Consider the following 20,234-nt stretch of genomic DNA (forward strand, 5'->3'; position numbering starts at 1 on the left):
ACAGAAAAATACTGGAGGACAGATCACTAAATAAATATATAATTAGTGGAGATGAAATTGAAAATGTAAGTTGGGCTCAGTTTTCATTCAGTAACATGGGAGTGGGCGGGGTTAAAAATCATACAGGCACTAGAGGGCGTCAGAGACATTTTGGCTTCATTTTTAAACCCGTTACGATGTCATGTACACGGTCCCTGCTGTAGACTCCAGAGAGGTTGTAATATCAATATAAAGTGAACATCGGAAACGGATTCTGTCTCTTCCTGAAAACTACAGGACGCAGTGGACATCCTTTCACAACGGACAAATGAGGCCCAATGTTTTTTTTGTTCGAACTTTTATTCTGAAATATAATATAATATATTCACCCACGTGACCGGAAGTTAATGCTGTTATTTTGTGTGAGGGGGTAGTTTCTTTTGTATTCAAATATCCAGATTTAGGTTTCATTTAACCCCTGCGTTTTATTTCCGGTTATTAGTCCCATAAGGTTCACATGAATAGTGTGTACATATATACACATCTTGCATGATCTCCTTTTTCTAGTTGTGTGTGTGTGTGTGATCGGTAAGCTGCGTGTAAAGTCTTATACTAGTGCGCAGTAACAACGCAGGTAATGCTAGCTTTAGCCACAGTGTTGTATGGTAACTAGTAAACAAGTAAACATCAGCAAAGAGGCAGCGCGCGCAGGTGACCGGTAATGTATGGATCATATACCTATCACTATTACTTTCACAAGCTGCTGGGGGAAACACATCACACAAATCTAATGGTTTCCACTACAGATACCAACAAAAACATTATAATAATTGGTCCCTAATGGTATCCACTAGACACCAATTACCAGTAAAGACCCACACGGACCATTACAACCAATACAATCCCCATTAAAACCATTACAGATTCTATAAGGGTTTCTATTGTTTTTCTTCCCAGGGTTTTTATATATATATATATATATATATATATATATATATATATATATATATATATATATATATATCTTGGTGTATTTGTATTTTGTTGTCATGTCCACCTTCGGTTTGGGTGACATAAATTTAGGTGAAGTCATTTGTGGTGATCCTCTTTTTCAGGTCACAGATCTTCTTCGTCTTCGTTGTCTTATGACTGTACACGTGAACATCATTTTCTAGGAAAAGCAAGTAGGTGGAATATTTTTTTTAGGGGCAAACGTTGCATTATATTTCGTCCTTGCACGATTCATCATAACGCGTAACGTATCACTGAATCTGTTAAGGTGCTATACAGTTGAGCGCAAAAGTTTGCACGCCCTTATTTTAACCACCAGAGCATGTAATGCATTTTTAAATATCTAAAATTTCCATACATGCAAAGATTTTTACCAAGGCTCCACATGAGCTGTTTGTATGTATAGTAAGGAAGGCTGTTTTGTAGATAGACTGTAAAATGGAGGTATATGTTTAGTTTCTTGCCGAGAAACAATGGGGGGTGCAACCTTTGTGCAAAAAACATTATGCCTAATGTTAAAGTTGTTATTGTGCATTGGTGTGAACATAAGCATGAGGGTGCTCTAGCACTGATTCATTTTCATCTTTTATTATTTGTTTTTATTGATTTTATTTTTGCTGTAGTGGCATTCAGGAGAGACAGGAGTATCCGGGACATGTACGAGCAGCGGTTCCATCAAGACAGAGCTGTAAGGGCTGTCCTGATTTTTACTCTCCTCATTCATGCACTTTTATTATTATTATTATTATTATTATTATTATTACTATTATTATTTTGTTAATACCAGCTACAGCACAAACCTTTAGCTTGTGTCAGGGATCTAGTGAGTAAACGTGTGTAAATGTTTGTTCAATCGTGAACAGTAAAAACAAAAGCACTTGGTCAGTGAAATATACTCAGTGGTTGATGTTATCGGCTCATATAAAATTTAATTCACAGGTATTTTTTCTATGTAGTAATGAAATATGGGGCCGGTTAAGTTTTCCCTGCTGAACTTTCTTGATTTGTTATGATTAATAATGAGGTAATTCCGTGTGATGCAAGAGCTGTGTGTTCGGTGGCCTTAATTTCAGCCATCTTAGTGCTTTTACATTTGCCTGTTTCAGGCCCCTTATCCAAGAGGAGCTGGTGGGGAAAGGAGAGCTTTTGGACGTCCTGATGAAGACTACACTCGAAACTTTGACTATGACTCTCCTCGCTTTTACCCCAACGGTGGTCCCAGAAACTACCACAATGAAGATAAGAAGGGTTACCAAAGTGACAGCTATTTCTCGAATGAATCCAGAGGAGGCCCAGCTAATCGAAGGGTAAGAGCTGAAGGCACACATGGCACCATCATCTTTACCTTTTGTAAGTCAGGATTCAATATAAAACAGTTTAAATGAGAGGATAAAAGACACCATGAAACCAGCCTAAATTAAGGAAATAATTAAAATTTAGCCTGTAGTTGTAGAAATTACAAATCAACATTCATTAATGTAGTACTGTATTCTTAAGGTCTAATAAAAAAAAATAAAAAAAAAGAATCTTAATTGTCGTGTACGTTGCCCTGAGCATGAAAGCTTTCATTTACAAAAAGGTACTAGAAATGGCATAGTCCAGTAAAGAAATATATTCATCACATTTCTATCCTGCTATTGTGTACAGAATCCTTATAAATATTAGTTTATACCTGTGTGTCTCTGCTCCCAACAGGATGACTACCCTTATTACAGAGGACCTAAAGATGATGCTCATTCTGGACGCCAGGGGGATTTCAGGTATTTACAACTTGTGCAGATGTATTCGGAATGTATTATTTCAATACATTGTCACAGGAGCAAGAACAAGATTGGAGTCGTTTTGTTTATTAAATAATGAAATTAGGTTAAATTCTTTTAGTAGCTAATATAATATAAAGCAGATAATATTTTTAGTTAAGTTGTGTGTAAATATTTACGTAAGCCACTGGATTTACAAAAGTTTCAGAATGGCTGATTTTCTTCGTGTTCGTATACGTACGCTGATCACCCATAAAGTGCAAAGTGCGTTCCCTGCACAGCTCATTTGCACATAGTGATGCCCACAAAACTACATAAAAGGTAACAGCTGGGAGAATGAAATGAACATCAGAGTAAAGGCTGGAAAACATAAGTGGAAGATGTTTTGAGTAACTATTATGTCAATAAAAATATTTACTAGTATATAATAATAATAATAAGTGAGCGCTAAGTCATCTATCAGCTGAGGCATTTGTTTAGGACAGTTTTCATACACTCAGGAGAATGAGTAGGATACGAATGTTTTCCCAAATTTACTAGATTTCCATGAACACCAAATTTCCTCCGTAAATGCCTGTACAAACAATTTACGAATAAATCCATTAATATCCAACTTGATAAATGAGGTTTATTTCCAATATATGGCAGAGGTGGAAGGTTTATTTGTCTTCCTCCCCAGTGGTGGACAAATCACTAGCCTTGGCAGATCATTGGTCCTGGCTATTGTTGTTGTGTATTTATTTATTTATTTATTTATTTTAAATATACAGTACACTCACCATCCACTTTATTAAAATGGATAAATGCAGTTATCTAATCAGCCAATCGTGCGGCAGCAGCGTAATGCATAAAATCATGAAGATACAGGTCAAGAGCTTCAGTTAATATACACATCAGAAAAGTCTGACATCTAAAGTGTGACATTAACCGTGACATGGTTGTCGGTACCAGATGGGCTGGTTTGAGTTTTTCAGAAGCTGCTGATTTCCTGGGATTTTCACACACAACAGTCTGTAGAGTTTACACAGAATGGTGGGGGGTTGGGGACATTGAGGGAGCAACAGTTCTGTGGGTGGAAACGCCTTGTTGATGAGAAAGCTCAGAGGAACATGACCAGATTGGTCAGAGTGTCACAGGCACAGAGATTACACTTTATTTTCTTTCTATGTGTTCCTAATAAAGTGGACAGTGAGTGTACATCTGTTGAAATTTTGGATTCACAAACATGCCTAAAATAAATAAATACATTTTTGACCTTAACATGTTAAAATCGGTCTGTAGGAGGCAGTGTCATCTGGGCACTTGTCTTAAAATTAAGGAAATATTCGCACCTCTTTAAGATGGATGGAGAAATGCAGTGGCAAAAAAATGACGTAACATGATCACCAGAGGCCTCATTAAAAAATCATGGAACCCTTTTTATGGTCACTCCCTGCTGAGACTGTCAGGGCCTGGTGCGTTTCCACTCTGGAGCAACCCTATAGCTTCCTGTGCATCATCTGCAGGAATCTGTGCACCAAGTGTGAGCTGCTGTTCCTCTGAAATGCTTGGAAGGTCCATCTTATATAATATAATACAGTATATATTTTCTATCTGTTTTTAGTTTGATTTCCAATAGGTTTTGCTCTTCTGCAATTTTGCGTCTCTTGCTGGCATTGTAAGATTATTCATCCTGTGGTGTAGGCTTTGGAGGTTTCCCAAAGCATGAATGGATTACGAGTTAGTCGGGGAGCTTAACGAGAGAAATGACTTGACTTTAAAACCTATTTAGATGCAGAATTTATTATCTGTAAGGAGAAAGGCAACTCATCTCCAATACCTGGACTGGTAGTATATACAGATATACTGGGGCATGATCGAGAGATAAAAATGTTGCCAATTGAACAAATCTTTAAGAGTGGAAAAACACTCTTAGTACATGAAACTCGATACCAAAGTCGATACCACGGTGTGGTATAAAAATAATTAAATTAAAAACTCTCCTAGAGGACATCCTCCTCTGTCTCTTCTGGGGGCTATTTTAGTTATCAAACACTGTTTGACAATGAGTGGAGGCTACAGTGGAGGTGCACTCCTAAATGTGCGCACACATGCACGTACACACACCCCTTATACTCTGAATGCAAGCATTAGTTTAAATTCACTGATATGGTGGCAGGATAAAAATATTTAAAATAAAAATAGTTTTTCCCGTGTGCTTCTAGTTGTTCTTCTTCACCACTTGTGGACCGACTAAAACACTTGCGCGTATTTGCTGCCCCCTTCAGGTCCATCGTTACTTCCATTAGAATTGGTACTAATGTTACTCAGAAAAACAAGTACCGTCACGTTTTAAGAATGTTGTTACCGACTTGGTTCTCATGACATCCCTACTCCTGTAGGAGGGCCACATCAGAGATTAGGGTGAGCTACACATTCATTCTGCAAATCTTCCTTTCTGTCACATCCCAAAGGTGCTCTGCTGAATTCAAATCCGGTGGCTGGGAAGGCCACTGAAGTACACTCATTGTCCTGTTCATGGAACCAATTTGAAATGACTTGTGCTTTTACTTTGGGTATTATTGTGTTGGAAGTAGCCATTATTAGATGGCAATTTGTGGCCATAAAGACATGCACTTGGTCAGCAGCAATACTCAAATAGGCTGTGGTATTCAGATGATGGTAGTCCAAAGTGTGCCAAGAAAACTTTCCCCACACCATTACACCATCTTCACCAGCCTGAACCGTTCACACAAGACAGGTTGGATCCCTGAATTCATGCAAGATTCATCAGACCAGATCGTTTTTTCTGTTTCCATTTGTCCATTTTGGGTAAGGTTGTGTCCATTGTAGCCTTAGATTCCTGTTCTTGGCTGATCCTAGCAGATCAGCAATTTCTGGCACCAACAACCATGCCCCGTTCAAAGTTACTGAGATCATGTTTTTCACCATTCTGATGACTGATGTGAACATTAACTGATGCTCTTGACCTGTATCTGCATGATTTTATGCATTGTGCTGCTGCCACATGATTAGTTGCTTGGATAATCGCATGAATGAGCAGGTGTACAGGTGTTCCCAATAAAGTGGCTGGTGGGAGTATATCTTAAAAGAAAAATGCATGTATGGTTAAGCATATATAATTGAAATTAGACATGATATCAGTTTCTGTCCAGTTTCTGATATCAAGTTCCCCACCAAAATCTTGATCTAATGAATCTTATTGAGTAGTGTGGAACAGAGGCTGGGTTTAATCTCCTGAAGGCAACACTGGCAGGTGTCGATCCAAAAAAATGGAGATAGTGATGCATTAAAGGCCCTTAGTCATTATTTATTTTACCCGTATTTTGTGCATTTTACCTTCTATTTTCATCTCACAGAGGCCGCAGTCGAGTTGTCTCCTCTCCCAATGCTCGTGTCCAGGGCTCGTACCCTGCTCCCAGATCCCTGTCAGCAGCGGGCCCCAACCCAGGAGATGACACATTAATCCAGGCCATTATGAACTTGGACCGAGGGTATGCATGTGCGCTATCTCAAATTAATAATCTTACACTGTGTGTGTTTGGAGTGGGTGTTGATCAAGGATAAGTGGGTGTTGATCAAGGATTTTGAAAGCATTTGGTATCTGTGCTGTCTGTCTATCTATTGATCGATCTATCTATCGTAGTATTAATTAGTAGCAGAAAAAGGTGTAGGGCAGTTCAGCACAGAGGAGACCTTGCTCATTATTATTTTGTTTTCATTGTTTCTTTTTATTTTAGTAAGTTTAGTATACACTTTAGTGGAACACCAAATTAATACTGGGTAGAGCCCCCTTTGTTCTCAGAACAGTCTTAATTCATTGTGACTTGGAATCCACAAGGTGCACGTAAGGTTCCTTTGAGATTTGGTTAGTGTTTATATGATTGCATCACAGTTGCTGTATCTATCAACTACACACTCATGCCGCAATCCCAAATTTGCTCTGTTGGATAAGTACATTGAACACATGGTCATATACATGGAACCGGTTGGAGACAACTTGTGCTTTGTGAAATGGTGCATTATCATGCTGGACGTAGACGTTATAAGATGGTAAATTGTAAATGATCTTCACTTATGTAGCGCTTCTATCCACAGCGTTTTACACTGTATCTCATTCACCCATTCACACACACACTCGCACACCAATGGTAGCAGAGCTGCCATGCAAGGCGCTAACTTGCCATTGGGAGTAACTTGGGGTTCAGTGTCTTGCCCAAGGACACTCCGGCATGTGGAGTAACGTGGGCCGGGAATTGAACCGCCAACCATTAGTGGGCAACCCGCCCTACCACATGAGCAACAGCCGCCCGTGGCCGTATTGAGGCCATACTGTGGCCATAAAGAGACACACATTGTCGGCAACAATACTCCGATAGGATGTGGCATTCAAATGATGCTTGTTTGGTATTAAGGGGCCCAAAGTGTGCTAAGAAAACATTCCCACACCATTATACCAACTTGGCATGAACTCGTGTGCTTGGTTTACAGCACTGGAACCTGATGTGGTCTTTGGCTGTTGTAGCCAATCCACCTCAGGATTCAACTTGTGAGTTCAGAAATGCCTTTCTGCTCACCCAGGTGTATAGACTGGTTATTTAAGTTACCACCATAGCCTTCCTGTCAACTCAAACCAGTCTGGCTGTTTTATTCTGACCCCTCTAATCAACATAGACTTTCCTGGAGCCACTGGCATATCATATTCAACCCAGTCCACATACACTCACTCAGCACTTTATAAGGTACACCTACTCATAATTGCAATTATCCAATCAGCCAATCGTGTGTCAGCAGTGCATAAAATCATGCAGATGCAGGCCAGCAGCTTCAGGTAAAGTTCACATCAACCATTAGAATGGGTGAAAATGTGATTTCAATGATTACGACTGTGGCAAAGTTGTTGGTGCCAGACAGGCTGGTTTGAGTATTTTTATTTTTATTTTTTATAACTGCTTATCTATTGGGATTTTCACACACAGCAGTCTGTAGAGTTTACACAGAATGGTGCAATAAAGAAAAAAACATCTAGTTTTGCGGACGGAAACATCTTGTTGAGAGAAATGAAAAGAGAACGGCCAGAATGGTTGGAGCTGACAGAAAGATTACAGTAACTCATAATCACTCTGTATAATTGTGGTGAGCAGAACGCACAAACCTTGAGGCGGACGGGTTACAACAGAGATGACTACATCAGGTTTCACTTCTGTCAGCCAAGAACAGAAAGCTGAGGCTGCAGTGGGTACAGGTTCACCAAACATGGACAGGTGAAGACTAGAGAAATGTAGCTTGGTCTGACGAATCTTGATTTTTGCTGAGGCACACAGACGGTAGGATCAGAACTTTGTACCAACAACATGAATCCATGGACCCAGCCTGCCTTGTGTCAGTGTTTTCTTGGCACATTTTGGGCCTGGTAATACCAATCAGTCATGGCTTAAATGCCACAACCTATTTGAGTATTGTTGCTGACAATGTGCATCCCTTCATGGCCACAATTTACCATCTTCTAATGGCTACTTCTAATATGATAATGCACCGTGTCTTTTCATTTTAAAGCAAAAGTCATCTCAAACTGGTTTCATGAACATGACAATTTGTTCAGTGTTCTTCAGTGGCTTTCCCAGTCACCAGATCTGAATCCTTTGTGATGTGGGAGAACGGGACGTTCGCAGCATGAAAGTGCACCTAAAAAATCTGCAGGAATTATGATTGAATCATCTCAACATGGACTAGGACATCTTGTGGAATGAGTGTCAGGAAAAATTGCTTCATACCATATTGAGAGCAAGGGCAGGCTTTACCCAGTATTAATATTGTGTTTCTAAAGTGCTTGGTTAGTGTCTAAACCCTAAATTTTATCATAACACTCATCATAAGGTCTCCGGTTATGCTGATGATGTGTTTCTGTTTATTTCAAACCCTAAAGCATCTATTGCCCCATTTATAAAACCTGATGATAAATAGCTTTGGATCATTTTCAGGATATAAGGTAAATTTGGATAAGTATGAGTTAATGCCTCACCCCAAATGCATAGACACAACATTTTAAAGATTGACCCCTTTTAAAATAGTCTTGAAGAAATTAGGCTTTAGAGTTACAAAATAAATAGGCAATTTATTACAACAGAACTGGGGTAAGATATTTTTTATACAGTACATGTTTTAGGCAATCCATGTATTCATCCCACAAAGCTATTGTAAACAGCAGGACATTAAAATATCCTCTTTTATCTGGGACTGCAAACCTCCCAGAATATCCAGACAACACCTTATTAAAAGTAAAAGGGTTGGGGGATTTGGTCTCCTTCATTTTATGTCATACTACATATCTCCTGATTTAAATATGTTCTCATCCTAGTGTAATTGTTTGCCTGGCCGTGCCCTTGAGACTTGTCTGTCATGGCTTCAAATTCATCATAGTTATTGCCTCTCAGCTCTCTCTCTCTTCCTCTCTCTGTAACCCAGACCTCTCAGCTCTCTCTCTCTTCCTCTCTCTGTAACCCAGACCTCTCAGCTCTCTCTCTCTTCCTCTCTCTGTAACCCAGACCTCTCAGCTCTCTCTCTCTTCCTCTCTCTGTAACCCAGACCTCTCAGCTCTCTCTCTCTTCCTCTCTCTGTAACCCAAACCTGTACTTTGTTCACTTCAGTGATAGTTTTAAAACAAGCAAATTGGCTTTACTTCATTATATCAGCATTCTAGTGGGTTAAACACACGCCAAGTTGACTGTGTCTTTTAAACAACCTGGAAGTTTTCCAGAAAGTAAAGATGCACAGACATGGCATCATTCAGGAAAGAGACACAAATTAACTCCCAGGGACGAGTGTGAGCTTTGGTCTGAAAGGTTCAACTGAACTCCAGGACAACAACAAAGGAACTGGTGAATGAGTTGGAGGCATCGTGTACTAAAGTGTGTACAGTCACTATTAATAGAGTCCTATATCTCTCAAGGAAGAAGCTCCAACTCCAAGACTAGCATAGAAAATTTATGGACTGAAAAAGTGTCTGAGCAAGGAGACCCACAAACCGGACTGGGTTACACCGTTTCTGTCAGGCGGAATGGGCAAAAATGACAGTATTGTGAGAAGCCTGTGGAACGCTACAACGAGATTTCAAGTTCAAGCAATTAAAAGGCAGTAACACCAAATCCTAACAAAGTGTGTGGAAACTTCTGACCTACTAAAAGTCTAATATAGTAAATAAAAGCTGGTATAAATCTGTCTGTTATCTATTATTTTGAAATGACCTCTTATTGGAAAAAAGTAAATACACTGATGGACTTAACACAGGAAATGTATGATAATGGATATGTTTGGAGTTCTGAAAACTCTGACTACTCGTGTAGCAGTTTCTCTCCAGTTAAAAGTTACTCTCTAGAAGTCAAACTCATAATGTAACTAATATCCAGGTATTAATCGGAATGTTACCTCCTTCACCTGTGTTTTTCTCTCACGGGTTTGTTACTGCTTCTCTGCCCAGTGTTCCCAACTCTCTTCAGCCGAACGTAGCTAATGCATGGTCAAACGGTTGCAAGAATTTGCCAGATTATGCCATAGATTGTTTGCATATTCATTGAACTGTCAAGATCATTTGCATAAAATCATATTCCTTGAAGACGGAAGTTTGTCTGAAGACATTGTGGAGCATTTGTTTATGTTCTTAATGTGGTTGCTTCACTAAGAAAAAAAAAAAGGCTTGGTGATTATGGGTTCAACAATCAGTGCTGTAGGAATGAGGAAACCAATAGTTATGCAGTAAAGGTCAAGTCCACCTGTAAAACAATGCTTTACTGGCCTTTCCTCCATTCACCAATTACAGCCATGCCCCCTGTACAGCTTTAAGCAGTAATTGTACAGTGTGACATGAATACATTGATGAAAGTGAAATGCAGTGCAGTGGGGAATTGGAGATGCAAAGTCAGCATTTAATTATCTTCTTCACTGAAGAAAATTCTATGAATTATTAGTTTTTTTTTGGCGTGGAACACTGTTCTCATGTCACAAATGAAAAGCAATAACATATGTGTATTATATTTCTTTTCTTTTTTTCGTCCAGTGCAGTTGCTTTTCTGTTTGTCATGGAATTTTCTACAGATTACAGTGCTCTATAGCCATAACTTGTCTATAATTGCAGACAGAGCTAAAGCTCCCTCACTAAAGGTGGAAATAGTCTGCGTGCATCCATGCTGCATCTTCTGTAAAAATAATAAAAACGTGATCACTGGTCCTTCTGTGGAATATTGGAATGAGTTTTTGGCCTTGCATGATGGATGGAAAAAAGGAGTCCAATTATGTAGAGACTAGACTAAGTACTGCTTATCTTATAAATGGTAGCTAATACAATTAACTTTATTAAATTAAAATGAATGATTTATGACTTTGAGAGTAGGAATTCATTTGTTGTTTGGGAATTCCAATGCCTGTACTTTCTCTGAGGACTTGCATTGCTTTTGTTTGAAGGCATTATGCTATTGCTGGGGCAGACAAAAGGGAGGGCTCGCACTTTTATTAAATCTAACCCTATGCTTTCTGATTTCCTTAACATTTTTGACATTAGCCTAATTAATCTGCAGGGCCGTTTTGATCAGTTCTACCACTAGCCTATAGGGTTCTGGAGGCTACGGAGGAAGGAGAGATTGAGTGGAGAATGAGGTGATTGGAGGAAATTCACGTGCTTGGACTTTTCCTTCGGTCCGACTTCCACACACTGATGGCAGTCTGAACCAACCCACCCAGTTCTGTACTTAATTCTGTTTGTACTCATTTGCAATTTAATTTGTACTAATTTGTAATTATTTCTTAAATTGCAGTCCCCTCCAGATTTATTGGCACCCTTCATAAAAATGTGCAAAATAAATAGAACACAAGACAAGTAAAAATAAATTTTTAAAACATTTTGATGAAATTCTGATGTAAATCTTATTAGAACTAGTGTATAGATATGATTTTTCCAATACCATGGTAAAAATAAATAAATAAAAAAAACCCAAAACTTTCAACACGAAAGAGATAGGTGTATCTTGTCCTGCACAAATCAATTAATGGATATAAAAATACCTAAACAGTTAAAATTTAGTTAAGTACATTAAGGATCATAACAAGAGCTACACATTCCTGAAATTGGTTCAGTTCATTTGTAAACTGTAATTCAAGTGACCTGAATTTATTCCTTTGTTATTATTTCTATTATTATTATTAATAGGCACTCAGCCACTACTTTGAAAATATGTCTTGAAACATAAGAGTAGTTTGTATGTTCAGTGCATTTCTCCACTTAGCTTTGTCTTTGAGTCACTTGAATGCATGAGAAGTCTGAAGCAGCATTTTGTTTTATAATTCTACGATCATCAGGCCATCAAATGGATGCCGATGGCAAATGTACTAGTTGAGATTATGACATTGATTCCTTCGTTTGTGTTTGCTCCAGACCACTTATACGCATCTTAAGAGATTGGTGTTGATGTACCAGATCATTGCTTCTTTTTTGTACTTGTACTGGATGTCTAGCAGGAGAAATTGCAGACCTGCCAACCTTTATAGTTTTTGCACTCCTTTGTCCGCATGTGTGTGTGATTGTGCGGGCGTCTCCCCGCCTTGTACGCCAAGCTCCCTGGGATAGACTCCAGTCTCGGAAACGGATGGATAATATAACCTGGGCTGAATACTAATGTGTGCAACTGCATTTTTGTTTTTAACTCCTCACTACACACACACATCTGAAATCTCTATATGAATGTGTAACGTTGAACTAGTCTGCTCTTCATAGGTGTATTTTTATGGCAGTGTGTTTAATAATGTGAGAAATTTTAGCACCTTGGTGAAAGAGCTATTTAGGAAACCTGCTTTAATTCATGATTGTGTGGATGCAGTCAAATATGTTTTATTTTTTCAATGTACATTTTGCATAATTTGGTCTTCGTTGTAAAGATTTTGGAAGGGCAGTTTTCAGTATCGGCCTCTTAACTTTTATGTGGTGAGAGGAAATGCTGTAAAGGCCCTTAATGTTCCCTTTTTATTGTCTTTGTACAAAATTTCCATTTGCTAGTTTTCATTGATGTATGTGTGTACTTGTTCCCCACAGGGAGGAGAGGGAAGGTCTGCGGCGTAAAGCGCCCTTTCCTCCAGTACACGACTGTTCTCCTACTCGGCAGGATGTGTCTCCGTCCCCTCACAGCCGCTCTGGATCCAGCATTAGCAGCCGAAGCTACTCTCCGGACCGGGGCAAGAGCCACACATACCAGCCTCCTCTGGGAAAAAGTATACTCTGTCTTCTCTCTCTGTATTGTTCTGGGCTACATTGAATTCAGATGTTTGAATACACTAACTTAAAATAAAATTAGAACATGTAGTCTAGCATGCAGTCTAGCAGCTCCTTTTGCTCAAGGTAATATCATGGATGAATATCGTTCAGGAAAATTTCCATCGCACCTACACCTCAAAAAGCACACAAGTACCATGCACCTACATCACAAAAACCACTTAAGCCTCCCCCAAGAAAATGAGAAAAGGGAGACATTTTCTGCTTTTCCCAGCATACTTGTTCCTACACATTTCTGATTTATGGACATTACTCCCAATTTTTGCAATGTATCAGACACTTATTTTGTGAAAGTGTATTAGATTTAATTCCAGTTATTTGGTATAAAACAAGATACTGGCAGCTACAGAGTATTTTTATTCTACCCCAATCTGGCAACCCTGCAGTTAATTGTCTTGTCCACTATTCCTCAAACACTGAAAAGCAGATCCCTCCATTAGATGGACCTCTATTATCTCTTGTTACAGTTCCCATTTTTTGACCACTATGCGCAATAATAACGCTATGGAAGCTAAATATGGCAGCAACCTCTATGAAGGTGGCCGTCAGCTTACCTCTGTCAAATAGCAACACCTTTTTAAATCATGGGTCACTCAAAAGAGGTAATTATTATTAGGTGGAGTTTAAAACACATGGAGTTGTGAATGAGGACTTTCTGAAGATAAACATTTGTTAAACAGCTGTTATAAATGGTGGTGCTCTTCCCCACCTTCCCCTATACATGAGCCTCCATTGTTCTAGATAAAGAGTAAAATAGGAGTGTGGGATGCAAACTCAACGTATGGAAACATTTATGGCATCCTTGAGAATTTTAATTAATGCTCAAGCAAAACATCTCATTAGTCACATTATTTTCCTTTATATATTTATTTTTCCTTTATAGACAGGGACAGAGCCCCAGGCCCCGCTGTCAGCGTGTCCCGAGACGGATCGCCACATAGTTCTGTATCAGCCTCTAAAGTGAGTAGCATCTTGCCTCAATGACCTAAGGATAGGGTGTAGTGACGCAGTCTTCTGTGTGCCTCAGCCAGTTATTCCACTAAGTTACTGGGGGGACATCCTATTAAGTCAATACTGTGTTTGTTTAAACAATGCCCTGGCCTTCTCTGCATATCAGTATTTCCAGATTTTGTTTTTACAAGAGACGTTTTGACATTTTATATATTTTTTAATGAACTACCTAACTTCAGCAGCTGTATTAATATTAAACAAAACTCTTGAATACTCTGAATATTTTCAACATACAGGATATTTCATTCTTCTGGATAACACACTGATTGATTCTGCTGAAGAAATATAACCGAAATATGAGTAATACAAATGTGTACAGTATTCATGCAATCATTTTGTATATGTAACTGTGAATATTACAGTGTGTCACAAATCAATGATTATATGGATCATTGTGAGCCATGTTGTTAAGTAAGCTGAGAATACTCTGTATGCTGCATAGGAAGAAATGCCAGTGATAGAGCGTCAAACAGATGAACCTCTGGCTCCTGCAGATGAAGCCACTACCATTGCAGATGACTTCCACGAACGGCGAGCTCAAGCTATTGCAGCCAAAGCAAGAGAAATAGAGAAGGTTGGACTGAATCGGTTTGTTTTTATAGCAACTGTGTTTTGTTTTTAGCATTTTACAGCATTTTGTGATTATCACGGGTGGCAACTTCATTAGTTAGCCCACTGGGTGAGTCAAATTAACGAGGCTAAAAGTACTAATACTGAACTGGAAGGCTGAAGATTGGAAAAATGTCACCTGGCCACTGATCTTCAACTGTCCGGTTTGGGTGAGTCTGTGCACCATGTAGCCTCAGATTCCTCAGATGATTGGCTGATTGCCGGTTGAATGTTACGGTATTGTATTGGTCAGTGTTCTTCAGGGTAAGGTAAATCTCATAAACTAAATAGATTAGAATTAAACACATGCTGTAAAATGCAGAATGTATTGATGTCGGAGGTTTTATTGCTCATTTGTTTGTCGGATAAACTTGCAAATTTCTGCTTTCACGCCATATTCAGCATCTCTGCAAAACATGAGTGACTGCACTGATGCACTGGATGCTATAATAACTGATGATTTTGCATCTAGGCAACATATAAACCTGACCGATTGTTAAGATTTTCAAAGGTCTTGACTCCAAAAAGGCAAATAGGCTGGATAGGCTTCTGCCTTTACTCTGAAAATGTTTCCATGGGAATTAGCCCCTGTATGGGTGGACAATTTTCAAAGTTATATATATATATATATATATATATATATATATATATATATATATATATATATATATATATATATATATATATATATATGTGTGTGTGTGTGTGTATATATATATATATATATATATATATATATATATATATATGTGTGTGTATATATATATATATATATATATGTGTATATATATATGTGTGTGTGTGTGTGTGTATATATATATATATATATATATATATATATATATATATATATATATATATATATATATATATATAGAGAGAGAGAGAGAGAGAGAGAGAGAGAGTTAGATAGAGATATATATAGATATTAGATATAGATTTGTGTGTGTGTATATATATATATATATATATATATATATATATATATATATATATAGTGTGTGTGTGTGTGTATATTGATATATGTATGTATATAAGAATATCTAGTGTATATACAGGGGAATAGGAGGAGAGAAGATAGAGGTAAAAAGGAAGGAGGCCTAATGCTATCTGTCTGGAAGTGCTGACCTTTGTGGGTTTACTCACAGTTACATACCATATCAAATCATAAGGAACAAGAAACACAGCATATTCAGAAACAGCCAGGGTTGGGAGTGTTACTTTAAAAATGTATTCCATTACAGTTACAAATTACTTCACAAAAAAATTAATCAGTAATGTAATCCAAGTATCACAATATGAAAGTAATATAATCTGATTACTTCAAGGTCACACGTAAATAAAGTCAAGAGAAAAGCAATATGATTTAAAATATTTTATTTCTAAAATATATTTATTCTGTATTTAAACAAAATAAGTCTGAGTAGTGTTATAAGTAATGTAGCTGTACCTGTATATAAAAAACATAAAGAAATTAAAAAAAGCAGGAGCACTGCCCCTTAATAGGAAAATAGTAAATGCTCTGATAATGTAGAACAAGCATTTTAATACCACAAAGTGGTATTATACTTCATGAAGAACTGCTTAATCAAGGGAAATGAATTTAGAGACTGCACGCATTTCTCAGGATCATCAAGGAACTTAGGAACTCCTCCACTGTACTTTTATTGGTCCTTTTTTCTTTCCGAATCCTAAAAATCCTTATCTGATTCATCAGTCTCCAGGTTAATTCTCATCTCAGCTGCACAAGGAGCCCTGGATTCCAAAGATCTTTCCTCCTGAACCAGTGTTTTGTACATATCTTCTCTCTTCTCTGGAGGAAGCAAGCACAAGCGAAATTTTGGCATGGTCGTTGTTGCCATTTTTGCTTCATGGCTGATCAGTATTGCATCAAAGCAATTGTCAAGTGCTATAAGGACTGTAGTAATGATGTTTGCTGTGTAAGACACGCGGTAATTTGTCAGAAAACTTTGATTTGAGGATTATGATTGTTGGAATGAGAAATCCAAGGTAGCATCTTTTCTCCCCATGTAGAAGATCATTGGATTGGGAAAGGGGTTGTAACACATCTTCATACTCTCTCAGAAATGTCACCTCATGTGGGTGCAGTCTGGTAACTCCAAGTTTTCAAAGTTTTCCACAGATGTCAGTCAGTTGATTATGTCTGAGGCCAATCAGTTTAGAAATGGCTTCATACTCCGAACACATCTGGTAACATACGGAACAGAAATCTCATGTTCACAACATCTTGCACAGCTTTGGCGTCTAAGCACATTTTCCCATTGCACTTTGGTAAACGTTCCAGGAAGGGCCTTTTGATGATGCTTTATCCACCTTGTTGGTGGCATTCAGGTTTAGGGTGTGTGCAGCACATCTTTGATGAGGAGGAAGGAAAAAATTAAGCTCCTCGTCTCAGTCCATTTCAAGAACTGCATCCATATCTAAAAATCGTATTCCATCATCCAGCTCATCTGCAGCTACCTCCTCAGATGTTTCAAATTCACGGAAAGCTTTAACAAAATTACTCCCATTGCCTGTTACAGTACCCCTCACTTTGTGTTGTAGTTTGTGCTCTGCATGTCTTTCACTAATTATTGTAGCAAGGTCATCAAAAGTATGCTGTCCTGTAACTCGTGCACAGGCCAATGCTGCAGACTTCCTCTCCCTAGTGTTTTCCTCAATCCAGCGACATATCATACCTAAGAAACTAACGTTATGTGCGATCCACAAGTCTGCTTTCATGCAGTCAAGTGTTTCAGTCAAGCTGTTTTTCATAACTACAAACTCCTTGTGCTGGAATAGTGTCTTTCTGCACATGACTGTTTTACCTCCACTGATTCCCACCCCAAAGTTTTTTGAATGAAGGCTGCTCAACCAATGAGAGTGACTGAACATTGTCAATTACAAATTCAAATATTAGTGTATTAACTGTACTTTAGTATGAGCTATGTCCAAGTTTGAAAGGAAGATGCAAGGCCCCTTGTCCAGGATCAGATGTACTAGGCTGCTCAATCATCTCTGGCCACCTAGTGTCTTTTTTTTGGTCAAGTGACTAGGATGCTTCCTCTGAGGAACAAAACAATGCACATTAAAAGAGTAGTTGTAGGCTTTCTTAGATTTATTTAGTTCTTTGGTCTATATATTCATTAACTGCCAACTGTATTCAATAGATAAATCACAGTTTATCCATGACCTATCACTATTGAAATGCTGTCATTCCTATGGTTAACAGTTTATGGGTGATTTTCTAATTTGATGTTTATAGGATTTTAAAGAAAACTGCGAAAGAGAGAAAAACAATCTTATGTATTGTGAGAAAAGTGTACTGTGATTTAAATGAGATTTTAGTGTCTTTTTAATTACTTTATCCTAATTTTTGAGTTTTTAAATGTTATAGTTTTCAGTATGTCTCCCTCGTCCAAACTTTTGGACTGTTCTCAACAATAAAATTATTAAAGTTAGATAAAGTATCCATTGCAGTTTTTTTCCCTTAGAGCTTAAAACATGTTCGATACATTCAATACATAATTTTAAAAAAAATAAAATTAATTGAAATAAAAAAAAAAAAATAAAAAATCACAGTGACCATGCAAACCAGGGGATTTCAAAGCACTAATACTAAATTATTTTAGCTAACGTGATTTCTGTGCTGGTCTTGCAAATGTTTCTTTAAATTAGATGTCAAGTCCTTTGATAAAGACAGCGTCTTCACAGCTGGAAGGCATAGTTTCCCTGTACTGTGATGTTGTTTCCATTTTTCTCCTTCATGCACGAAATAATGTCGAAATCTCCATGACTGTAACGCATTTTTTCCAGCGGCCATCAATTAACAGTCGTTTCAATGTGCCTCTGTGATTAGAGACTTGTTATTTGTGCTTGCACCAGCAGGTGTCTCATGTGCATCACGACTGGCAAGAGAGAATCAGCTGTCTGTATTGAAATTATTCAAAAGATTAATTTCTTTGGTTTTAATTTTTTTTAACATAATCCTGATTATATTCCCATTTTTTATCAGTTTGTGCAGACTATATTTATCGTTAGTGTCTTGCTGATATTGAGAATTTTTGATGTGGTAAGTTACTTTACTACTTCGCGGTTTTGCTATTCAGAAATAACTAAAATATTCAGTGAATTTGCTGAAAGTTGCTATTTTACATAGTAGAAACAGACCCACTGGTGCAGCCACATTAAATTATGTTGAACACTGGCATATTTGGCAATATCATTGATGCTTTGTTGCTTTTTGTGTGGCTTGAAGTTCTGTCCTGAATTTAGACAAGTACCAATAGATTCCAGCCTAAAAATTTTTATATATAATCCTGAAATGTAGTGCCAAATCGATACAGAAATGGTTGCTAGGATACTTAAGTGTTTTGGCCATTTCAGTCTCAGGATTTTGTTCAAGACCTCTTTGTAGGATATTATTATAATAAGCTTAGTGATGTTTTTCTCTCTAGTCAGTAAACAAACGACAGTGAGGGGTAAATAATCTTGAAACCAATATGTTGTGTATTTGACTACGCAATAATGCACGCTTACTGACTTTATGATCTTCAGGTGTATCGCCAAGACTGTGAGACGTTTGGGATGGTGGTGAAGATGCTCGTAGCCAAAGACCCTAGTCTGGAGAAGCACCTGCAGAACCCTTTGAAAGAAAACCTGGGTGAGATTCGTGAGCGATGTCTTGAGGATCTGCGACATTTTATCTCAGAACTAGATGAGGTAGTTCGTCAACCGGAACCTACGGTCTGAGGTGCCCGCATCACATCTGGGCGAAAACCTTCATCGTTGTTCTGAATGCACATCTTCAAGATGTGTAATATTTTGGAACATTATTTTTTCATCAGAAATGTTGTTGAATTTAGTTATATTTAGTGTACTGCCCCAAGCTAGTCCATCTAAGAGGATTATGTGGCCTGTCGTTAGTATTGTAAATAAATACTAATTGTATTGATACAGTATTAATTCATAAATGTTTTCAACTTAAATTGCTTAATCTAGAGGGGTTTTTTTGTAGCAGTACCATGTGTAAATATTGATCATGGATTATTATGAATTGAAATTGGTCTTTTCAAAATTTTATTGGAAGTTTCCAGTATATCACTGTTTATCTCTGTAAATCAATAAAGATGGCATATTCTACCTTATGACTTTTACTTTTAACTCTGGGCTGCCTTACATAAAAAAAATGTTTAACTTTATACCCAAATACTCCCTCATCAATGCTTATTACTAATTATTAAACATTTATGAACTGCTCGCAAAGAGACATCTGTTTAAGTTTATAATTTTGAAAACTTAAAAAAAAAAAAAATAGATCATATTGGGTACTTTATTTCAAAAATCGTTCAAATAAAACATTTTAAATGGTTAAATAAGTAAACAATTAAATGTGGGATAGAAATGAATGTGTAAACAAACAAACAAATAAATAGAGGCATTTATTTATCTTTGCATTTATATATTTCTGCATTCATCTGGTAAACATGGCTGAATGGTTTATAAATAAGGTCAGGAAAGAAACTCGCATTATTTTTGTTTTATTCGTT

At 37.6% G+C, this 20,234-nt stretch overlaps 1 protein-coding gene across 4 annotated transcripts; it reads left to right on the plus strand.

Annotated features, from left to right (window-relative positions):
• Positions 1-407: 407 nt before the first annotated feature.
• Positions 408-19,827, plus strand: pphln1 (periphilin 1). Of its 4 annotated transcripts, none has more exons than XM_017494350.3 (10): positions 408-702; positions 1,095-1,163; positions 1,614-1,678; positions 2,097-2,297; positions 2,686-2,750; positions 6,110-6,244; positions 12,829-13,004; positions 13,949-14,025; positions 14,519-14,650; positions 19,243-19,827. In XM_017494350.3, coding segments are annotated over exons 2-10 (1,047 nt in total). In that variant the 5' UTR covers positions 408-702; positions 1,095-1,162; the 3' UTR covers positions 19,438-19,827. The 4 variants fall into 4 exon arrangements, with proteins under 4 accessions (XP_017349839.2, XP_017349838.2, XP_017349836.2 ...); XM_017494349.3 differs by having other exon boundaries at positions 408-697; XM_017494347.3 differs by having other exon boundaries at positions 408-690.
• The last annotated feature ends 407 nt before the right edge of the window (positions 19,828-20,234 follow it).

Source organism: Ictalurus punctatus, chromosome 19 (assembly GCF_001660625.3).
Source record: "Ictalurus punctatus breed USDA103 chromosome 19, Coco_2.0, whole genome shotgun sequence".
Classification (NCBI taxonomy): domain Eukaryota; kingdom Metazoa; phylum Chordata; class Actinopteri; order Siluriformes; family Ictaluridae; genus Ictalurus; species Ictalurus punctatus.